A 19,692-nucleotide genomic window follows, 5' to 3' on the forward strand; every position below is an offset into this window, starting at 1 on the left:
TTTCGTTCGAAATGTCCTGATCCCCTTTTTGTTTCGTTATTATAGGATTGATGAGTACCAAATTGTACAGAAGTGCAGAACCTACCTGTTAAACCAGAAATTTTTGTTAAAATTCAATGGCTTGCACCCAACTGGGCTTGTGCACCCCCGGTTTAGGTCAAGTCATAACGGTTCCGGTAAATCGGAGTGATACTGGAAGCGAGGAGGAGATATTCCTCATTATGGTTAATAGGGTAGTTACTCCAAGTGGTACAGTCAAAACACATTGGTTGATGTGAAGGATAATCATTAAGACTGTTTTGGAAGATGCATCCAATTATACAATGCTTTGTTTAGGAAAATGTATGTAATGCTGTGGAAGACATTATTTTAAGAGGGGAGAGATGTGAGACCCTAAGGAAATTATGCCCCCCTTTTTTTTTAAGATATAACACCTGCAATATGTATTCCATTTCATAAAAATACCTAACATGCCTTTACCTAAGATGCCTAACAAGTGTGAAAGTTATAGTCACACCCCTAAAACAAAATGGAAGAGTCAAGAATGTTGAGAGGAAAGAGTGACATGGAAGCTGAGGAGGGTTGATGATGTGGCCACACTTTGCCATGCCATCTCATTCTAACCAGACCGTCTCTCCTCATCTCTTTTTCCAGCGAGTCCAGTGAGCTTATTTCCTAAAAGACCCTTGCCACATTGGCACAGGGCTTACACATACTCTACCAAACTCTGTGCATGTATATGGTACATACTGTATACGCCATATATACAGCCAGTCTATTTCTCCGCAAATTGGGACTTCCCAACGATTTCGCGAGTGGTAAAATTTGCGATTGTGGAGTATCATACTGCGGGCACATCACATTCAAGCTGAGATCAGAATTAATACTTTTGTGTGTCTTTGAATTTACGAATAGCAACGGACTCGTGAAATTCTCAAAAATAAATACCTTGCAAAATATTCGGCGTATACAGTACATATGTGCACACACACATGAACATCGTGCAGAGCTAGGTGGAGTGCAATGCAGAAATTATCCAAGACACAGCTTGCATCGCATCGAGCAGTAGAATCTGTGAGCATGATTGCACATGCAAAGTACAGCTTCACCTAAAGATATTTCACTTTATCTCGCTATAACAGGTTTGATTAATATCTGTGTTTTCCTATGTTGGGAAATCACAAATTCATCTCATTATAGCTGTTATTTCCTAACAGTTGATCTCGCTGTAAGAGTAGCGTTGTGCATGGACTTTTGTGGAGGGAAAGCTTGGACCGCAAAAGTTTCTTTGTAACGACCGATATCTTGTTATAGCAGTGTTCAATATATCAAGTTTTCTCCACAGTAGTCTTGGTTTCAGTCACTGATAGAGACTTATTGTTTGGAGCACTGGAGACAACAATACAGGGGATAATCGCCAGGATATGTAGCTGCCTTGGTGTAGGACGAGAGTTCATGACTGCTGCATGCCTGTACTGCAGAGATTATTCTGTTCAGACCAGAAAGAGAGAAAAAAAAATGTAGTAAAATGCATTGAAACTCCAACATTTCAAATGCCCTTTGATCCAGCATTGTCATTGATGCAGATTTCTGTGACTGAAACAAACATTGTAATATTACCATACATTTTGGTCTATACATTTGTGAGCATACATGTGTATATTGAAATTTTCTTTGAGACAAAATTAACAAGTCATCTGCTTTAGTCAGTTTAGGCCCCTCTAAATCTTAAACTGAATGCTTTTCAAGAATGGTGCAAATGAAATTGACGAGTCAGCTCACAATATTTCAATCGTCCAAAATTCATCTTCTCATTCCATTCCAAAACAAACAAACAAACAAACAAACACACAAAATACAAACAAAGAATTGTGATAAGAATCTGTTATAGGCTATCAGTGCTTTGAATTTAGAAATGATCTCCAGCACAGAAAAATTTCCTATATGTTCTAGAAGCAGACAAACTTGAACAGAAAAAATTTTAGTATCGCTTTCAGTCACATGAATGGTGGATAAAGTGCACTCACCCCTAGAATGTTGTCTACGGCTCTTTGCGGAAGCCCTTTCACCCCGTACAAATCCTCCACCTGACAAAAATGGGGAAAATAATTTTCACTCATTACGATAAACCACTGTCAATCAAAACCAACTACAGAGCATATAAACAGTCAACCTTGTCTAAGTCAGACCTATTTGGAGTGAAGAAATAGCTTTGACTTGGAGAAAGTTTGATTCTATTAGGGATAAAAATCAATAGAATATAAAGAGAAGAGGACTTGAAAAGACCTTCAACTTGAGTGATTATTTAACTTATATGAGGTTGACTTAATCAAGGTTGACTGCATATCATCATGATGAAATGTGGGTGCTTTCTAATGAGTGTTTTTCACGGCATTGGTAATTTGTAAAATCACATTCATTCAATTTGTAAGAACTTCAAGTCGTAATTCTTGCCAATGTCTGAAAAAAAAAAGTGTACATACGGGGGAGCATTATCATAATGAGCTGCTTGGAACCACCACAATTCCCTTGCTATATTGGTTATCTTCTCAAATGAGGGGAAAAATAAAAGAGGAATGGGATACGCAAAATCACCTTGTTATATCCGGCCTTATTATACAAGGTTCCCCTGCATATGCCTAACCATCAGTAACACACTCTTTCCATGGTACGTTTCTTAAACAAATATCAGCTTTAAGGTTGTACAGCACATTTTTTCTTGATGGAAGCTAGTTAAACTTTATCATGTGAAATGGTGCCCTGGCTCAACACTTTCACACACACACACAAGGAGAATTGTAATGCGGAATGGTACTCAGGATTGACACACATACACACACTCAAACATAAGAGGAGAAAGTCCAGTGGCGGATCGGGGGAGGGGGCTATTTACCCCCCACTCCTTTTTTCTTTCTTTCTTTCTTTTTCATTTTTGCTTGTCAGCAGACTTTGGAAGAGAAGTGACAGCGTAAAATGTAAGGACCTTCTTTTTTCCTGTCATGACCCATCGTCATTGGGTCAAACCAGCCCACCCACCCCCCTCCCCCCCACTTCGCAACAAAAGCTGGAGCCACCCCTGAAGTCCCACTCACCGTGGTGAAGGAGCCAAAGGCTTGCCTCCAGCTGTGGATGAGCTGAGCCCGCTTCTCACCCACACTCTGTAGTGACTTCAGCTGCTTGACGGACCCACCGTTCAGTACGGCCAAGATTTCACTCCCTGCTCGAGAAAAGGGATGAGGGAAGAAAATCAAGTGGTTACATCCAAAACACAAAGCTTGTTGGTATTGAACCAGTGAGATGGAAGTAAGAAAGGTTTACACCAAGTTGGATAATGTCAAATCAGTCTGAACATATAAACACCATCAAGTCATCTAACATGGAATCCCACACTAACTAAACTGTGGTAGATTTTTAGCATTGATTGTACTGGTGGATATTCCAAATGTCTGCATTGGTGCACGTTAAATACATAATGGTACAGGCAATGCTAAGATACATTGTACTTTTATTTCGACTTGGCAGCCCAAGATAATCAAGAATGTGTAGAAAATTGTGTTTCAGACATTTAATGGAAACAGTTCTCATTGCTTCTCAAAATAAATTGTCTTCAGTAGCAAACATACTATACTCACATTTTCTTTTCCTTTTTTTTTTTTATCAAGCTACTACTTTGCATGCTAGAAACTGCCATGGGTTCTGGACAGCATTCATAGAATTTAAATTCCATTACAAAACTTTAATCAAACAGCAAACCAAATGGCCCATTTTGCTTTTTCAAAGAAAGATATGCAGCATGATGTGAGAGAAAGAGATCAAACTAACGGTGTTTCTCTTGAAATTCTGGGTCCAGCGTCAGTTGCCATCTGTTTTCTTTGGTCTCTGTCTCAACACTTTCTGATCTCTGCTGTACAAAACAAACAAGCAAAATAACAAACAAGTTCAATTTTGGAGTGATTGTTTGAGTTGTAGTCATCTGTATCATTCAAATGCATGTTGAGATATTGTTTCACATTGACTACTACATGGGTGCTGTATCTGTATTCCAGTGATCCAGTGGTTCAACAGTGCTACTGTATGTAGCAAACAAGATAAGTCAAACGAGTACTAGAGAACAAAAGAACCGAAAACATAAATAAGCCATGATAACTTCAAATTTCCATGGTTTCCTTCATTTAGTCTCATAGTACAGGCAACTACTGTAGTGAAGAAGTCCTCAGAACCGGCATTTTTCTTTCTTTATATCAAAATTTTGTTATAGCTGAACAGTAAAGTATATAAAGACATAACATGTTAAGTTTGCGAACTGAATTTTTACTTCTGTCCATCAAGAATTTTGTATAACCATATTCATTATAACAGGAGTGCACTGAGGTCGAATTTAACAATTTTGTGTGTGGGTGACTTTCATATTCTTATCAATGTCAATTTCAATACAGTGCATTTTCCCCTTAAGTACGGCAAAAGAAGAAGAAGAAAAGATACTTACAGAGTTGGAAGTATCCACCACTTTGACGAACTTTACTGGGCGTGGTCGGTTTCGCTGTTTCCTGTGTTTTCTTTGTCTGTTGGTACTGCAGTCATCATCAGCGTTCATAAAGGACTCCTGGTTCTCACAATATTCTCCAACTGTGGAGAGGAGATGATGTATCACACAAAATTGCATGCAGTTGGAAGAGCAACGAACTTTGAAAACAAAGACTTAAGTGTAAAATTAATGAAAAGTGCTTCTCTTTCTCCTGTGTCTAAAAACAAAATGATGCAAAAATTGGTTTACAATAGCAGAAAATAGACAGTTGGAACTCTAAAGTGGAAGGCTACTTCCTTATTACAGTAAAAATCTTGTGTATAAGCAGTACTTTTTTTTTCATAATCAGGAAATACCAAAAGTTCAGAACATAACTTTAAAATGAGCAGAGTAGGATTGCAACATGTCCTATTTGGATGGCTGGAATGCATGCCAGCTCAATCTCAGTGCATATAACTTGTAAAATTGGTTGTGTGCACAGTAACAAAGATGTGCCTAATCTTGAGTAGCACTTGATTATTATTTTTTTTTCATGGTTATCTCTGTGTTTTATTCAGGGTTTTACATAACACAGGGAGGGGCTTCTTCATGCAATGTACTGATAGTGGATAAACAAAACAGGGAGATGAAATGCACCATAACTAGATATAACTATATCTGCATTCATCATTAAGAGCCGAGTATGATGCTACACCGTAGGAACTCTTACCTGGCATGGGTTTGACCACCGCATGGGGTGGAAGTGGCCGGTTGGGGTCAGTCAGGGTGAAGGTGCTTCTACGGTCGTGCTTGACCTCGGCTTCCGCCCCCTTCTCCTTGCGGGTCATGATTGAGAGCTCTCTCCTCATGTCTTTCACTTCGTTCAGGAGCTTCTTTGAGGTCTGATGGTGGTGGCAAAGGGCAAAATATCAAAATGGAATTGTTATTACTCAAGGTGACTACAATTAGCTTTAACAAGCCACATTTTTCAGTCATTTTTTTTTTTCTGTGTCTTCATGGTTTTAAAGTTGTGCGTTTTCCAATTTTCTGTCTGTGTGACAGCAGATTAGAATACCACAAGCATCCGTAGTTGGACTCGAGTGCCACATAAATGACCATTGTTATTACGGTTATCCTTGATATTATCTTGATCATCAGTATGATCACAATTATTGTTATCATAATTTATATTATTATCATTATTATTATTATTAACATTATTATTATTATTATTATTATTATTATTATTATTATTATTATCATTATTATTATTATTATTATTATTATTATTATTATTATTATTATTATTATTATTATTATTATTATTATTATTATTATTATTATTATTATCATTATTATTATTATTATTATTATTATCATTATTATTATCATTATTATCATTATTATTATCATCATCATCATCTTCATTATTGTTATTGTTATCTATCGCTAATAACAACATCATTATCATTACAGTTTATAATAGGCGGATTTTCTTTTGAAGGGGAATGTCCTCATTTAAGCAATCTCGATGTGATTCTCACAGGAGTTTTGGGTTCCCTCTTGGAGGCTTGATCCAGCCGTCTCAAGAGAGTCTCCTCCAGGGATTGTAACCTTTGGTGGACGCTGGCCTCAAACGTCTCCTGCCGCTCCATCAAAGGTCTGCGGGACAAGGGAATAGGATTAGGCAAAGAGGAATGATGATGGCCCCTTGACAAGCGAGGGGCAAAAGATTTCTTCAAATGTCATACGAAAATTGTCGTATTGAGCCTTGGTTGTCCTGCAAACTTTTGACTAAAGAAATTGCTTGCATTGTAGCAGTAAACTACTTAAGATTAGGACTTTTCCTGTGCAGAATAGACACTGTGGCAGGATAATCAAAGATATTGTATCATTATGTTTTCCATGTTGCATGCTCTTCACAATTGAACCATGCAAAAGATCATGAATTCCATGGAAACTAGTCTTTGATACTATGTATGTCAAGAGAAGGCCACTTCCAAATACAGTAACAACCAAATACATTGTATATGCTTGAATAAAACTGAAGTAAAAGCTAAATAGAAACAAAACTCCAACACACAATATAGAAACAACAATGACACCAGAGGAGGAAAATTCTGTGTATGACAACTTCCTTTACTTGTAAGAATGCTTAAATAAAAAGGCATACACGTAGCATCGTTCAGGCCTTGCTGCATAAAGAACCCATTGCAAATGCGACATGATACAAAAGAGTGTATCACTGCGACACCTTTTGTTAGCTTTCAAGATGTCCACTTGCCATCATAGAAGTTGTTTATATTGTGAGAAATTTTCATTGCAGGTCTATGCAATGGACCCTAGGCCCTGCTGCTGCATAGGTCAGGTCTCAGCCAATACTCTGACAATATGTTTAATCTCAACTTTTATGCAACAGGGCCCAGGGTTTGTTTCCATCATAACGATTCATTCTGCTTGCTGGAGGAGCCTACGCATGCCACTGGAATGGAGTAACCACTCTGCTCTGACTTACTGGAGAATGTCGCCGTTGGCAACCACTCTGCCACCATCCTCGGTAGCACGAGTCTTGGCTGGTGGGAGGTCATTCGTCTCGATGCCGTCGTCCCCGTCACTCAGAGTTCGCTTCCGGGACGCGACCCGAACGTTCTCCATTGTCTCCCTGGCAACGGGCCGGTTCACGATCTGCTTGGACTTGGCGGCAAAGTGGAGGGTGGTGTAGGTGTCCATGTAGTTCTCCTCCTCCGGAGCGATGTTCGTGATCATGCAAGCATGAGCGCTTCCTCCGAGGGAATCCTAGGTAGATGCATACAGAGATAGATTAACAGAAAGATAGATAGATAGATAGATAGATAGATAGATAGATAGATAGATAGATAGATGGACAGATGGACAGATAGATAGATAGATGGAGATAGATTGATAGACAGATAGATAGATTGATGGATAGATGTATAGACAGATAGATAAGTAACAGGCAGATAGAGTGATAGATAGATAAACCCATTGATAGATAGAATGGATATAGATAGATGGACATATAAATAAATAGATACATAAATTGAGAGGTTAAGACAGCTGATTAAATTGTAATGTGAAAGCAAAGCCTTGTAGATATTCTGTAATTAACTGCACACGGGCAACTACATGCAAAAATAATGAACAGGGTAATTCAATTTATAATGGCAAGGATGGGATAAAATATCTGTATTTCCCTTGAGTCTTCCTTTCTTCGGTAATTTTCTTGGGTTTGAAGCATTACGTTAGATTAACACATCTTCAACCTGACTACATTCACTCCAAGATTTCGTATGATAATTTACTGCATTTTTTTTTTTTACTGCTGTTATGAGATACACTGAGGTTATCTGGAAAGTCAACCATGACAAACTCACAGACTTCCTCATCATGATTTTAACTTACCTGCAGCAATCTTGTAAGCTTGCTGTCTCTGTACGGGACCCGTGGCTTCGGCGGAAAATAAGGAAAGAAGAAGAAACAATGAAGTCAAGTCAATGGAGGACAGCTACAGATCACATACTGCACACATTGGAACTAAAATTGCTTAGTTTGTAGGGAAGGCAAAGCAAAAAGAGTGAAACATCTTCACCAAACACTAATATGCTGTAGATAGAAAGGTGTTGTATCCTGAACATCATAGTAAAGTTGGATATATTGCCATGGAGATCACTGCAAACAAACCTGCAAACCAGATACGATTTATCTGTCTACACCAGAATTCAGTTCCCGATCAGTGGCCCGTTGCATAAAAGTTACAATTATGGTAACTTTGCCATCCAATGGTAACTACCATGGCAACAATACTAAACAACCAATCAAAATCAAGAATTCCATGGAAGTTACCATTGGATGGCAAAGTTACCATAATTGTAACTTTTATGCAACGGGCCCCAGGACTTATGCCCGCTATTTCTTGTAATTTCCACGGTCAAATAGACTGTGTAACTTGAACTGGACCATGTGCAATTTACTAAAGAGCATTTGAATAGTTTGTTTCTTGAGGTAATTATCTTGCAAATATGCAAACACACACACGCACACACACATACAAACACGTATATTTACCAGTCTCTGATTGAGGGCATCCACTACCTGCCCTAGAACAAAGAGAGATGTGTTGATTGCACCACTCTCCTTCAATCTGGATGGAAAGGAGAGGATTAGACATGAGAATACAGGCGACCCTGTTATAACGAAGTCTTCAGAATCGGCAGATTTCTTTCACTATATAGAAATTTCGCTTTCGCTGAACAATAAAGTCTATAATGATATAAGGATAATAATGAATTTTTACTTTACTGTACCAGAGTTTTGTCATATTCATTTCAAATATATTGAAAGTGCACTGTAGCTGCTTGGGTTGTTAGCATATAACCAGTGTATCATGCTTCAATTCCCACCCACCCAACAGTAAATTGCCTATGTTTGAAAGAAGAATTGATAATCAATATTTATAAGGTTTATGGTTGCAGTAGGTAATGGAATTTTAGGCCAAGGAATAAACATTGTGGCCTCAGCAGACACCTATAACTGATACTGTATACAATAATATCAAATGATGTACAATTTTGTGAATATTGGATCTACAAATTCTGTCGACCATAACATTACCAAGTGCAAGATAGGCTGGGGTTTTCTGACAATGCATTGCACAGACTGCACTCATATTTACCTGATTCCCCGGTTGCCAGTCTTCTTGTTGTTTTCACTCCCAGCCAGGTCAATCAGGTATAGTTTACCAGTCTGTGTGTGCTTCTTGGAACCCTCTGTTCTCTCTTTTACAACCTGTGAGTATGGAAGGCCAGAAGAGGATTAGTTCAGATTTGATACTCTAGTCTTGTGTAAAAAGAACACGAGTATAACAAATACAAAGTAAAGAAAAAAATCAAAACAACAAAACCAATACATTTTAACCCTAAAAGGGGGGGGGGGGGGGGGAGATATATCAGCGGAATCAACTGAATTAGCAGAATCACTTCCCCTCCACAGATTTAGCATAGCCAAAAAAGGTGGCCTGTTTAGGGTTAATTCAATGATCCAACTATTATCACCTGCCAGTCATTATTTCCTGTAACGTCCTATTCAACTTAAAGGACAAGTTCACCTTCATAGACATGTGGGTTGAGTGAATGCGGCAATATTAGTAGAACACATCAGTGAGAGTTTGAGTAAAATCGGACAATCCATTAAAAAGTTATGAATTTTTTAAGTTTCTGCTTAGTCACGGCTGGATGAAAAGACTACTATAGCTTGTGATGTCACATGAGTACAACGACATAAAGAAAGAATAAAGAAAATTCAACATATTTCCATTTTTCTTGCATAACAAAAGAACACTCGACTTCCCTCTTTCAGAAGGCAGGGGGAATAATATTACCCTTAACATATGTCAGTAGCAAGTCGAAGAAATGTGCACTTTATTCAAAAAGTAAAGTTTTGTGAAATTCTCTTTTATTTTCCTTATATAGTTGTACGCATGTGACATCATACACTGTAGTAGTCTTCTCTTCCAGCAGTTACTGCGCAGATACTTAAAATATTTGTAACTTTTGAACGGATTGTCCAATTTTCCTCAAACTTTCACTGATGTGTTCTACTAATATTGCTGCATTCTCCCAATCCTTATGTATTTGAAGGTGGACTTGTCCTTCAAATACAAGACGGCCACTTTAAAAGATTCAATGAACTTTATAATTATCATTTCAGTGCACAACAGATATACGGAAAACATATATATATATATATATATATTTTCAAAAATCATTCCAAAAACTGTTTGAATCAGGCTTAAATAATTAGAATATATCGCATTTTAGTGAACATGTCTGTTATTCATCAAAATCTCTGAGTAGCAAATCATCAGTCACCACCTGTTGACAGGAAAACAAATGACATTCACAATAAACTCACCCTTAGAAGTAGAATTGAATGGCTGCGACTGGAGCGACTATTCAGCTTGGTAGCAGCAGTTGTCCTGTAAAAGGGAGATTTACCAGAAAACTGAGCGATACATACTATGCATTCATATACACAATTGTAGCAACATCCCCTTGTTGGATAGAAAAAAAAAAAACAAACAAACAAACAAACCCCAAAAACTATTCAATTCTTCTGCAGCCATATCGGTTTGTCACATAACATTTATTTTCACAGGACTTTAAGTTGAAAGCAGTTGTTCATACTCGACATAAAAATGTTCATATATATTCTTGCTCAAGCAAACATGGGCAATAATAACAGATTAGAGCAACTTGTTGAAGACGAGCAAGCATAAATCTCTGGTGGTTGGTTTTGTTTACATCCATTTGGAGAGATATGACGTCTTCAACATGACTATGAAAAATAATAAAAGTTTAAATAGTTTTCCTGCTGACTTTCCTACATATTACTTTGGTTCTGAGACAAGTACAATAACTGTTTTGAGATTACTTGGCACATGGTCATGTTACATGGGATTTCACAAAAACTAGTGTGTTATGTGCACAATAACACATATAAAAAAAATATTCTTCAGTATTTTGCAATTAGGGATGCCTGTAATATTTCAATCTAGAAAGCAAAAGCCCAAATTCAAAATTTTGAAATGATAAACCCTCCCGAAAATAGGACACAATATGAATGAACCAACATCCCTGTGAAGAGAGAACCTGCAAAGAATCAGAGATGAGTTGTTCACACCTATTTTTGCTGGCCGGTATGAAGTACTTTGCAAATTCGTTGAAATCTGAGATGGGCTTCTCGGCTAGACTTGGGATGAAGATATTCCGCATCCTGTCTTCCCGAATTGGCAGGTCTCGATTCTTTGGCTCCAGCAAGTCAAAAATCTGTGAGAGTGATTAAAATTGAAAGTATGTAAGTATGACTTGCAGTTTATTTTAAAGTTGGTTGAGTTTTGAGCACTCTCTGGGATAGTGATGTGGGTACCATTAATATCATGTCAATCTACATTGGCAAACCCCTTAACATGAGCATTTGTGCTTACTGCACATTCAGAGTGCAAAACATGAGCCTCCCTAAACTAGCCAAGAGTTAATGAAGAAACAAGCAAATTGGACTTTGATAAATAAAGTTACATAAAAAAAAATTCGTTCAAGGAATCTGGGAAAATGTCATATCATCTCTAAGAAAGTAGGAGAAAAACAGATGGGGTCCTATGAAATAACACCTTACATGGATTTTCCTGGTGTATAAGTCTAAACGTTCATGTTTGTTGGTATAGGTACTGTAAATGCAGAAATTTTTTGCAGTACATTAATTTTTGTGTATTTTGCGCTACTTATGGCAAGCTAGATTTTCTAAAACCCACCAAAATATCTTCACCAATTTATCTGCACGTTTTAAATAGCTTGACTATTGTGCAATGTGTACTCAAGAACTCACAAATATGTTTTTTTGTGCCCAGCACCAAAAAAAAATTAATCGCGCCAAAATTTTGACGTTTACAGTATTAACCATCCTCTGATGTCATCAAGAAACTCAGTACCTCAGTTATTCAAAGGAATCTGACTGCATAAATCATTAGAGGTGATATCTTTCTCACATGTCCATCCAATTCTCATATATGGGTGAACTTTGTGGTATATTGGACATGTTTCAAATACACTCAGGATTTACATTTTGTATCCACATAAAATTGTCTGAAGAGTCTAAAAGCCAGTGACTTAAAAAACAACAAGAACAAAGAGTTTTAAGAAGAAAAGATTTTCAGCAATCACTACCTTCTCTTGGTAGATCTCAAGGTAAGAGAAAGAGACTGCGTAGGACCAGCTGTTGCCATGGCAATGGGCATCCTGGTTTTGCCTCTCACTGCCAATGACCTGAAAGATGTGGTTCAACGACCTCGGAATGACCCCTGGCTGTTCGTCTGTCCCAAGCATGGTGAATGTCTTTCCTGTTTGGACGAGACAGTCATGAAAACCAGGGCTGAGTATTGTGGAAAAAATAATATGCATACAAAACAGATAAAGTATTGCTTCACCAACAAAAAGATATAAAAGAAAGTGGCACATTGCAGCAAAATATTAACTCTGTTTCATAATAAGAGGTCCTAGTGTACTAAACTGATATTCAGGGGAGCTTTAATGTGAAACTCATTTCAAGTGTTATTACTTCAAGTTCAAGTGCAAGAACAAAACACAATGTTTTATCACTGGTACTTCACCAAAAGATATACTTACGTTGTTAGATAACTGGGATGTACACAATGTTGGTACATACATCATCCAACATAAAGCAAAACATGAACATATTCCACTTTCTCAAACAAAACAAACGTATCTCTCAATGATCATGATGAGAAATGTACTCCACTAGCTATTGTGTAAGGAAGTTTTCATCCAATCCAAAAGTTTGGGGTCATCTTCTCACCTGTGCCGGTCGGACCGTAGGCAAACACGCTGGCATTCTGACCGTTGAGGACGTGGGACAGGAGCGGCCTCACGCATCTCTCGTGGACGCTCCTCTGGGAGGCCCGCTGGTCAAAGCAAGCGTCGAAGTCAAAGTGGATGCTCTGCTCCGTGTCGCGCCAGTTCCAGATTTCCAACTCAGAATCTGAGATGCTGGTGATGACGGGATCCTTCCCCTCATTTTCCTCTGGCTGCAAAATCCACAAATGATACACCAGAGCAAAGCATTTAATACAAATACCAAATCTGTCTCTCATATGTACCGATGGGCATTTTGGCAACAGGCAACCGCCCATTCATTCTTAGTTGCCCTACAATGAGATTTAGTATCCTTGGGGCAAGGAGGCAAGTCGGTTTTTAGATACAGATGCATTTTTATCCAGTAGTACTACGAATATCAGGGCATCATTCATTATGAACAAAATCAACACCATTTTGTCAAGAATTTTTGTTTGTTAAGTCAATGAACAGCCAACCAAATAAACATACACTCAAATTCTACTCTACTGTATTCTTTGTCTGCCTACTTGTAATGTAAAATCTCTACGACTATGACTATAAGGAGCATTCTTAAACAGCTCACTTAACCACTGGAATTAATCTGCTCTGAACAAAAAATTAAAACATTTGAGAGTAAATTGTGTCCTTGAATGTCTGGAGTGAGAGATGCTGTATATAGGCTCCGAGTTTTTTATGCAATTCATGCTTAAAATTCTTACTTTTATTGATGCATTATAAACATCAATGCTTTTTTTTGTGTAATTTATTGAAAAAAAAGAAGCTTTCTCTATGATGGTTCCATCAAAATCTTGAAAACAAAAAGACAAATAAGCATACTGTAATGTATCATATAGCAAATTTATGGGCAGGCCAGTATACATTATGAATACTTACATCATATGAGCTTAGAAATTTGAGCTGACAAACTATTTTAAAGTTTATGTAATATCAGACCTACAAAGGCTACCAGTAATGAATATGTGTCATTACACATGTTTGAAATAGGGTTGTTTAGTTTTGATATCTAGAAAATCTAATTCATGATAATAAGACCCTCCCTCTGAGCAAAAAGAAAGTCAGGAAAGAGAAAAAAGGCACCAGAATTGAAAGATGAGCACAACAGTAAAATGATGCCAGTGCTACATGTATTGCCAGTGGCTATGGTATAATTGTGGAAGATGCATAACCTTTGAACTCTTTTCAGCACTAAGTTGTTCTTGTTTTTTCTTCTTAATAACATTATTCATACCTTCAAGGCTGGTCGCAGACGCACAGCAACCTTGACCCGGCAGGCAGCTTTGGATGACATCAAATTTTCTTTCCTACACGGTGTCAACAAACATGTGAATCTCCATCAATATTCACAGCACCATGTTTGTGTTTTCTTTACTTGTATAACAAATGGACAATCATTACGTTATTATAAATTCAGTGTGTGGCAAACTCACCTGCTAGCTGTTTGCTTGCCTGTAGCTGGTGGGGTGGGACAACTAATACTGTATTCTGAACGCATGGGCAAGGGAAATACATGGACAATTTGCTCGACTATTCGGCAAGACTTCCTAACATTTGTGTCCCTACCTCTACGGCTATGCACTAGATAGAAATGTCTAGTGACTGACCAGTACTAGTACTGTAGTAGCGATTGTGTGTGGTTCTGTGCATAAACAAACAAGGGTAGCTTAGGGGAGCATAGCATACAGTGAAACCCCGTTATAACGAGGTCCGTGGGACCGGCGATATTACCTCGTTATAACCGGTACCTCGTTATAACTGTACGCATCAAAAGCAAAGAAAAACATAAGCACGACATCGGAATATACCCATCCTTTGCATTGTTATTACACAATTATGGGTCATTATTATTGAGATAATAAAGGGAAATTATTTGTGAATTAGACGAAAAAGTAGGTGTTGAAATGAGATAATTCTTTATTGTAATTCTTGTTTGTTAATTTTTCCTAACACCAGCGCAAATAGAGCAAAATACAGGCGTTGTTTACCATAACTTGCGAGGTATTTTTACGCTGTTGGTGCCCAGCGGGAATGCGATGATTTCATGAATCATTTCGGCTGTAATCTTGTACAATATATGATCGTTGCGCTCGAATGGATTAAAAATGCGTTCTTTATTTTCTTCCGAAAATCTCTTCGCGTTACTTCGCGTTTTGTACATCCGTTCTTGAAAAATATGCGACAGGATTGAATGTGGAAGGTTACGTTGTGATCCTTTTTACGCAAATCTGTACCTCATAGACCATTCTGAAAGAAAGAAAAATCTTCATTGTGAAATGCAGTGTTAAAATTGTGATAATGAACAAACCCAGATCTATTCAAACTAATAAATACGTTTGTTTCGTTTTCTGATTTAGGTTAACATGCTTATTCAACTATTCTTTACGCTACTGTCACCTGGCGAGATCGCGATAATTTCAGAGTAACATACATGCGTTATTTACCGTTAACTTGAGAGGTATTTTACGCTGTTGGAGCCCAGCGGGAATTCGATAATTTCATGAATCATTTCGGCTGTAATTTTATACAATGTATGATCGTTGTGTCCGACGGGATTAAAAATGTGTTATTTACTTTCTTTCGAAAATCTCTTCACGTTTTGTACATCCTTGAACTGTTAAATGCGTTTGTTTCTTTTTCCGAACACCGATTAAGTAGGTTAATATGCGTTATTCAACTATTTTTACGCTACTGCGTCACCCGGCGAGATCGCGATGATTTCATTAATTATTTCGGCTTTAATCATACACACTCATATTTAAATTATCATTTCTTAAATGATAATGAACAAATCCAGATCTATTCAAATTAATTAATGCGTTTGTTTCTTTTTCTGAACACCGATTAAGTAGGTTAACATGCGTTATTCAACTATTTTTACGCTACTGTCACTGGACGAGATCGCGATGATTTCATTAATTATTTCGGCTTTAATCATACACACTCATATTCAAATTATCATTTGTTAAATGATAATGAACAAATCCAGATCTATTCAAATTAATAAATGCGTTCGTTTCTTTTTCTGAACACCGATTAAGGAGGTTAACATGCGTTATTCAACTATATTTACGCTACTGTCACCCGACGGGATCGCGATGATTTCATTAATTATTTCGGCTTTAATCATCCACACTCATATTTGCTAAGCAGCAAAAGAACTGGAAGTCGGAACTAAAAATGGAAAGGATATAATAATGAGTTGCAGACGCATTCCAATTGTCTATTTTTGGCCACATGTGTCGCTACATGAAAAGTTTTTGAATGCGTTATCTTTTTTATTTCTCGTTGCGGTGTGGTCTGCCGTAATATCACGCACGCGTATCTCGCGGAAAAGAAAATCGAATGATTATGTTTAATGATTTAGTAGGAACATCGGAAGACATTCCTGTGTCTTATCGCGTGATTTAGAAGAAAATATGGAAGGAACGGTTCTCTGTAAAACGGAAAAAGACGTGGATAGCGTGATTTCGGTTTTCAGGGTTTCGTTTGTCGCGTGTTTGAAAGCGGCAATTTAGTCAAGAAATGGAACCTCGTTATATCCGATCAAATTGCTTATGTTTTTCTTTATCATGATGCACCGAAATTGTCCTCGTTATAACCGGAATCTCGTTATAACCGATTCGTTCTGCCATAGGTTTACACGCAAAGGAAAACGGGACCGACGCGATCACCTCGTTATAAGAGGTTCCTCGTTATAACCGAACTCGTTATAACGGGGTTTCACTGTATATGGAAAAATTGGGTGGGGAGGGGGGAAACTTAACTAATAAAGGAAGTTTTTTTGATTTTAAATTCTTGTCAGGTCACTGTCTGTGAGTGTGAGTGAGGCGAATATGGTAGGGGCTCTTGCACCGAATACATGTAAGGCCTGTTTAGTGTGAGGGTGTGTGAAGGAGCGCCCCTAAACCCTGGAGCTTGAGAGATCCTTCACACAGTTAGACTTGGAGTGCTCCGGGGTTTAGTGCGAGGGCTGTGTTGCTATAGCACATGATTTCATTGCCTTGTTGAGAAATGCATCGTGTCATTTCTGTATTGCTGAACTACTAATTTGGATCGATTGTTCTGTTAAAGTGTTAGTGTTAACGTGAGTGTAATTAATTTGTTGAATGTTGAATTTAATCTAACAGAATTTAAGTATAAATCACACAGCTCAGAAGCATTGAAGTAAAAAAAAGAAAAGAAGGAAAAAAAAAGAAGAAAGAGCCAAGTTGTTCAATCGATGGCCATGATATTAAACAGGCAGTTAATGAAGACGCAGTACTTGTACTAGGGCACCAGCTGAGCCCCGGGCATCAGCTGGAGCCCAGGCAGGAGCAGGGGGGTGTTTCACAAAAGCTCTGTAAAGTTACGAAGGACTTAAGAACGACTGGTGATCAGTTCTTATGTGCTATGCTTATCGGAATCTCAATAATTCAGCACAAGAACTGATCACCAGTCGTTCTTAAGTCCTTCATAACTTTAAGAACAGCTTTGTGAAACACCCCCCCCCCCCCCCCCCCCCCCCCCCCCCCCGGGCGCACAGCACTGTCATAAATTAAGTAACCCCGCCCCGGGGCGCTCCTTGTACACAGTTATACTTATAATAGTAAGCAAATAATCATCGTTGGTGAAGGTGATGGGAGAAACTATCACTTCCGAGGCGATCTGGATGTAGCTATCTTTCCGAAGCGCAGCTGAGGAAAGATAGCGTACACATTCAGATCGCCGAGGAAGTGATTGTTTGTCTCATTGCCTGAAACTAAAAGTTGATTATTTGCTTTATATTCCACATCAAGGGTCCTAGAAATTCCCATTTTATTCCACGTCTGAGACTGTTTTAGCTGTCTTTAGGTATCCTTAGGGCTTAGGCTATGTGTGCGCGTAGATGACAAAACAATGAATTTGCTGCGCGTACTGCACGGCACTGAAGTGACGTGAAAGTGCGTTGCACTGTGTACTATCAAGTGACCTAGTTAAATGATAGTCCACAGTGCAACACACTTTTATTTCGCGTGTACTCATCTCACGTTAAGACTGTATGGTCTGCCAGAGATCAGCAAAACAAACAGCTGTCTTTATAAATGACAAAACAATTAAATGAATTTGCTGCGCGCACTGCGCGACACTGAAGGGAAAGTGCGTTACACTGTGTACTATCAAGTGACTTAGTTCTTCTCAGGTGATGTGATGGGCAAAACTACGCTTTATCACGTGATCAGCTCTTGACCAATCCTATAGAAAGATTCTTAGTACAGTTAAACTCGCATAAGTCGATCTTCTCGGGACTGAGCAAAACACATCGACTTAGGCGATTTTCGACTTGTGCGTAAGTCGAAAAAAAATCGACTTACAGTTTCACCACAGGTACATACATGTATGTTTAATGTACATGTATGTTGTCTACTCTGGAGCCGAGAGCTGGAGCAGTGTGCCGCAGCACGGGTCGCCCAGCAGGGCTGCGGCTAACTTTGCATGGACAGTGCATTAGTATTGGCACAGGTCCGATTACTTTACACCCTTGTTAAACCTTGGGGAAGTGAATATGAACGATATTTGAGCAGTGATTGATTCCAGTTTACCATACCGTGACTTGAAATGCGTGTAGAGGTGCAATTCTGATTTACCCGTGCCCGTAACTTTCCCCCTACTTTCCGCTTTGAAAACTCAGCAGCTTCATCCATCATACCACTCCACTGCACAGCGCTCCAAATGCCAAGCTACGTGTACACTGCAAGCTCAATACTGTACATCTAAATGAACGCATGTGTACTGTACGAACGCTGTACGTACGTAGCGCGACAGCTGACAGGGCTGTACCAGCGGACCTCCAAATAGGAAGAGAGTTAAACGATCCCATGCGATCGCTTTGAATTTTGATTTTAGATCATTTTTTTGGTCACCTCAAACTCATCTGACAAACAAAATAATGATGAGTAATAAATAATGAATAATAAATGACAGTGATTTATTACACAATAAAATCTTATTCGACTTAGGCACAGTGAATTCAATGGTTTTTCCGTGAAAGTGTTCTTGGAATTTCATCGACTTAGGCGAGTATTCGACTTACAAAATTCAACTTGTGAGTGAATTAATACACGTACGTCAATGGGGAAAAATCGGGACTTTTTAAAATCATCGACTTACGCGATTATTCGACATATGCGACGTCGACTTAGGCGAGTTTAACTGTATGTGGAATATAATAAATTTTATAAATGTGTCTACTGTACGCATTGGGGCTGGTCGTGGCCGGCCGCGGCATAGCCCGACCACTGGCGACCAGATGCTGTTGTTAGTGTTAGTACGCTGTGGCACTGTGCGAATACGACTGGGCTGTGTTAAAGTAAAGTTTTATAGACTAGTTAGTCGCGGCAGAATATGTCACCAGAGCAGACAGAAAGATCCGTCTGTCCGGAAGAGTCTTTTATTTTTTGACGTTATCGCTCTCCAGGGGATCCGTGGACGCGTGAAACCAGACGCAGTCTCCGCGCGGAACATTATCCCCGACGACCAGATACAGACCGATCTTTCGGTCAATGTCACCAGCAGCACCATATAACTTCCAGCGGACTATGAATGATCGTGCTCCCGTAACTCCAGGCGTCGGCATGTAAATCAAACGCCGAGAAACGGAGCAGCTGCAGTGAAACTGCGACAATGCAATGCTTGCGTTCAAAAATGTAATTTCAAGATCAATCGCCACGACATCAAACGCCCAACTATATCATGCCAGAATTACACCTTCTTAATGAACTAATACCT

At 38.6% G+C, this 19,692-nt stretch overlaps 1 protein-coding gene across 1 annotated transcript; it reads right to left on the reverse strand.

Moving 5' to 3' along the window:
• Positions 1-14,239, reverse strand: LOC140227878 (kinesin-like protein KIF22). The gene is made up of 16 exons (XM_072308264.1): positions 14,180-14,239; positions 12,893-13,121; positions 12,244-12,416; positions 11,204-11,349; positions 10,436-10,499; positions 9,198-9,310; positions 8,591-8,666; positions 7,928-7,972; positions 7,020-7,300; positions 6,049-6,166; positions 5,235-5,406; positions 4,487-4,626; positions 3,823-3,904; positions 3,093-3,217; positions 2,028-2,087; positions 1-1,489 (listed from the first exon to the last, which is right to left on the reverse strand). Exons 1-16 carry the CDS (start codon positions 14,237-14,239, stop codon positions 1,454-1,456), a joined length of 1,920 nt encoding a protein of 639 aa, XP_072164365.1. The 3' UTR covers positions 1-1,453.
• Between the last annotated feature and the right edge of the window lie 5,453 nt (positions 14,240-19,692).

This window comes from Diadema setosum, chromosome 4, assembly GCF_964275005.1.
Source record: "Diadema setosum chromosome 4, eeDiaSeto1, whole genome shotgun sequence".
In the NCBI taxonomy this organism is placed as follows: Eukaryota; Metazoa; Echinodermata; class Echinoidea; order Diadematoida; family Diadematidae; genus Diadema; species Diadema setosum.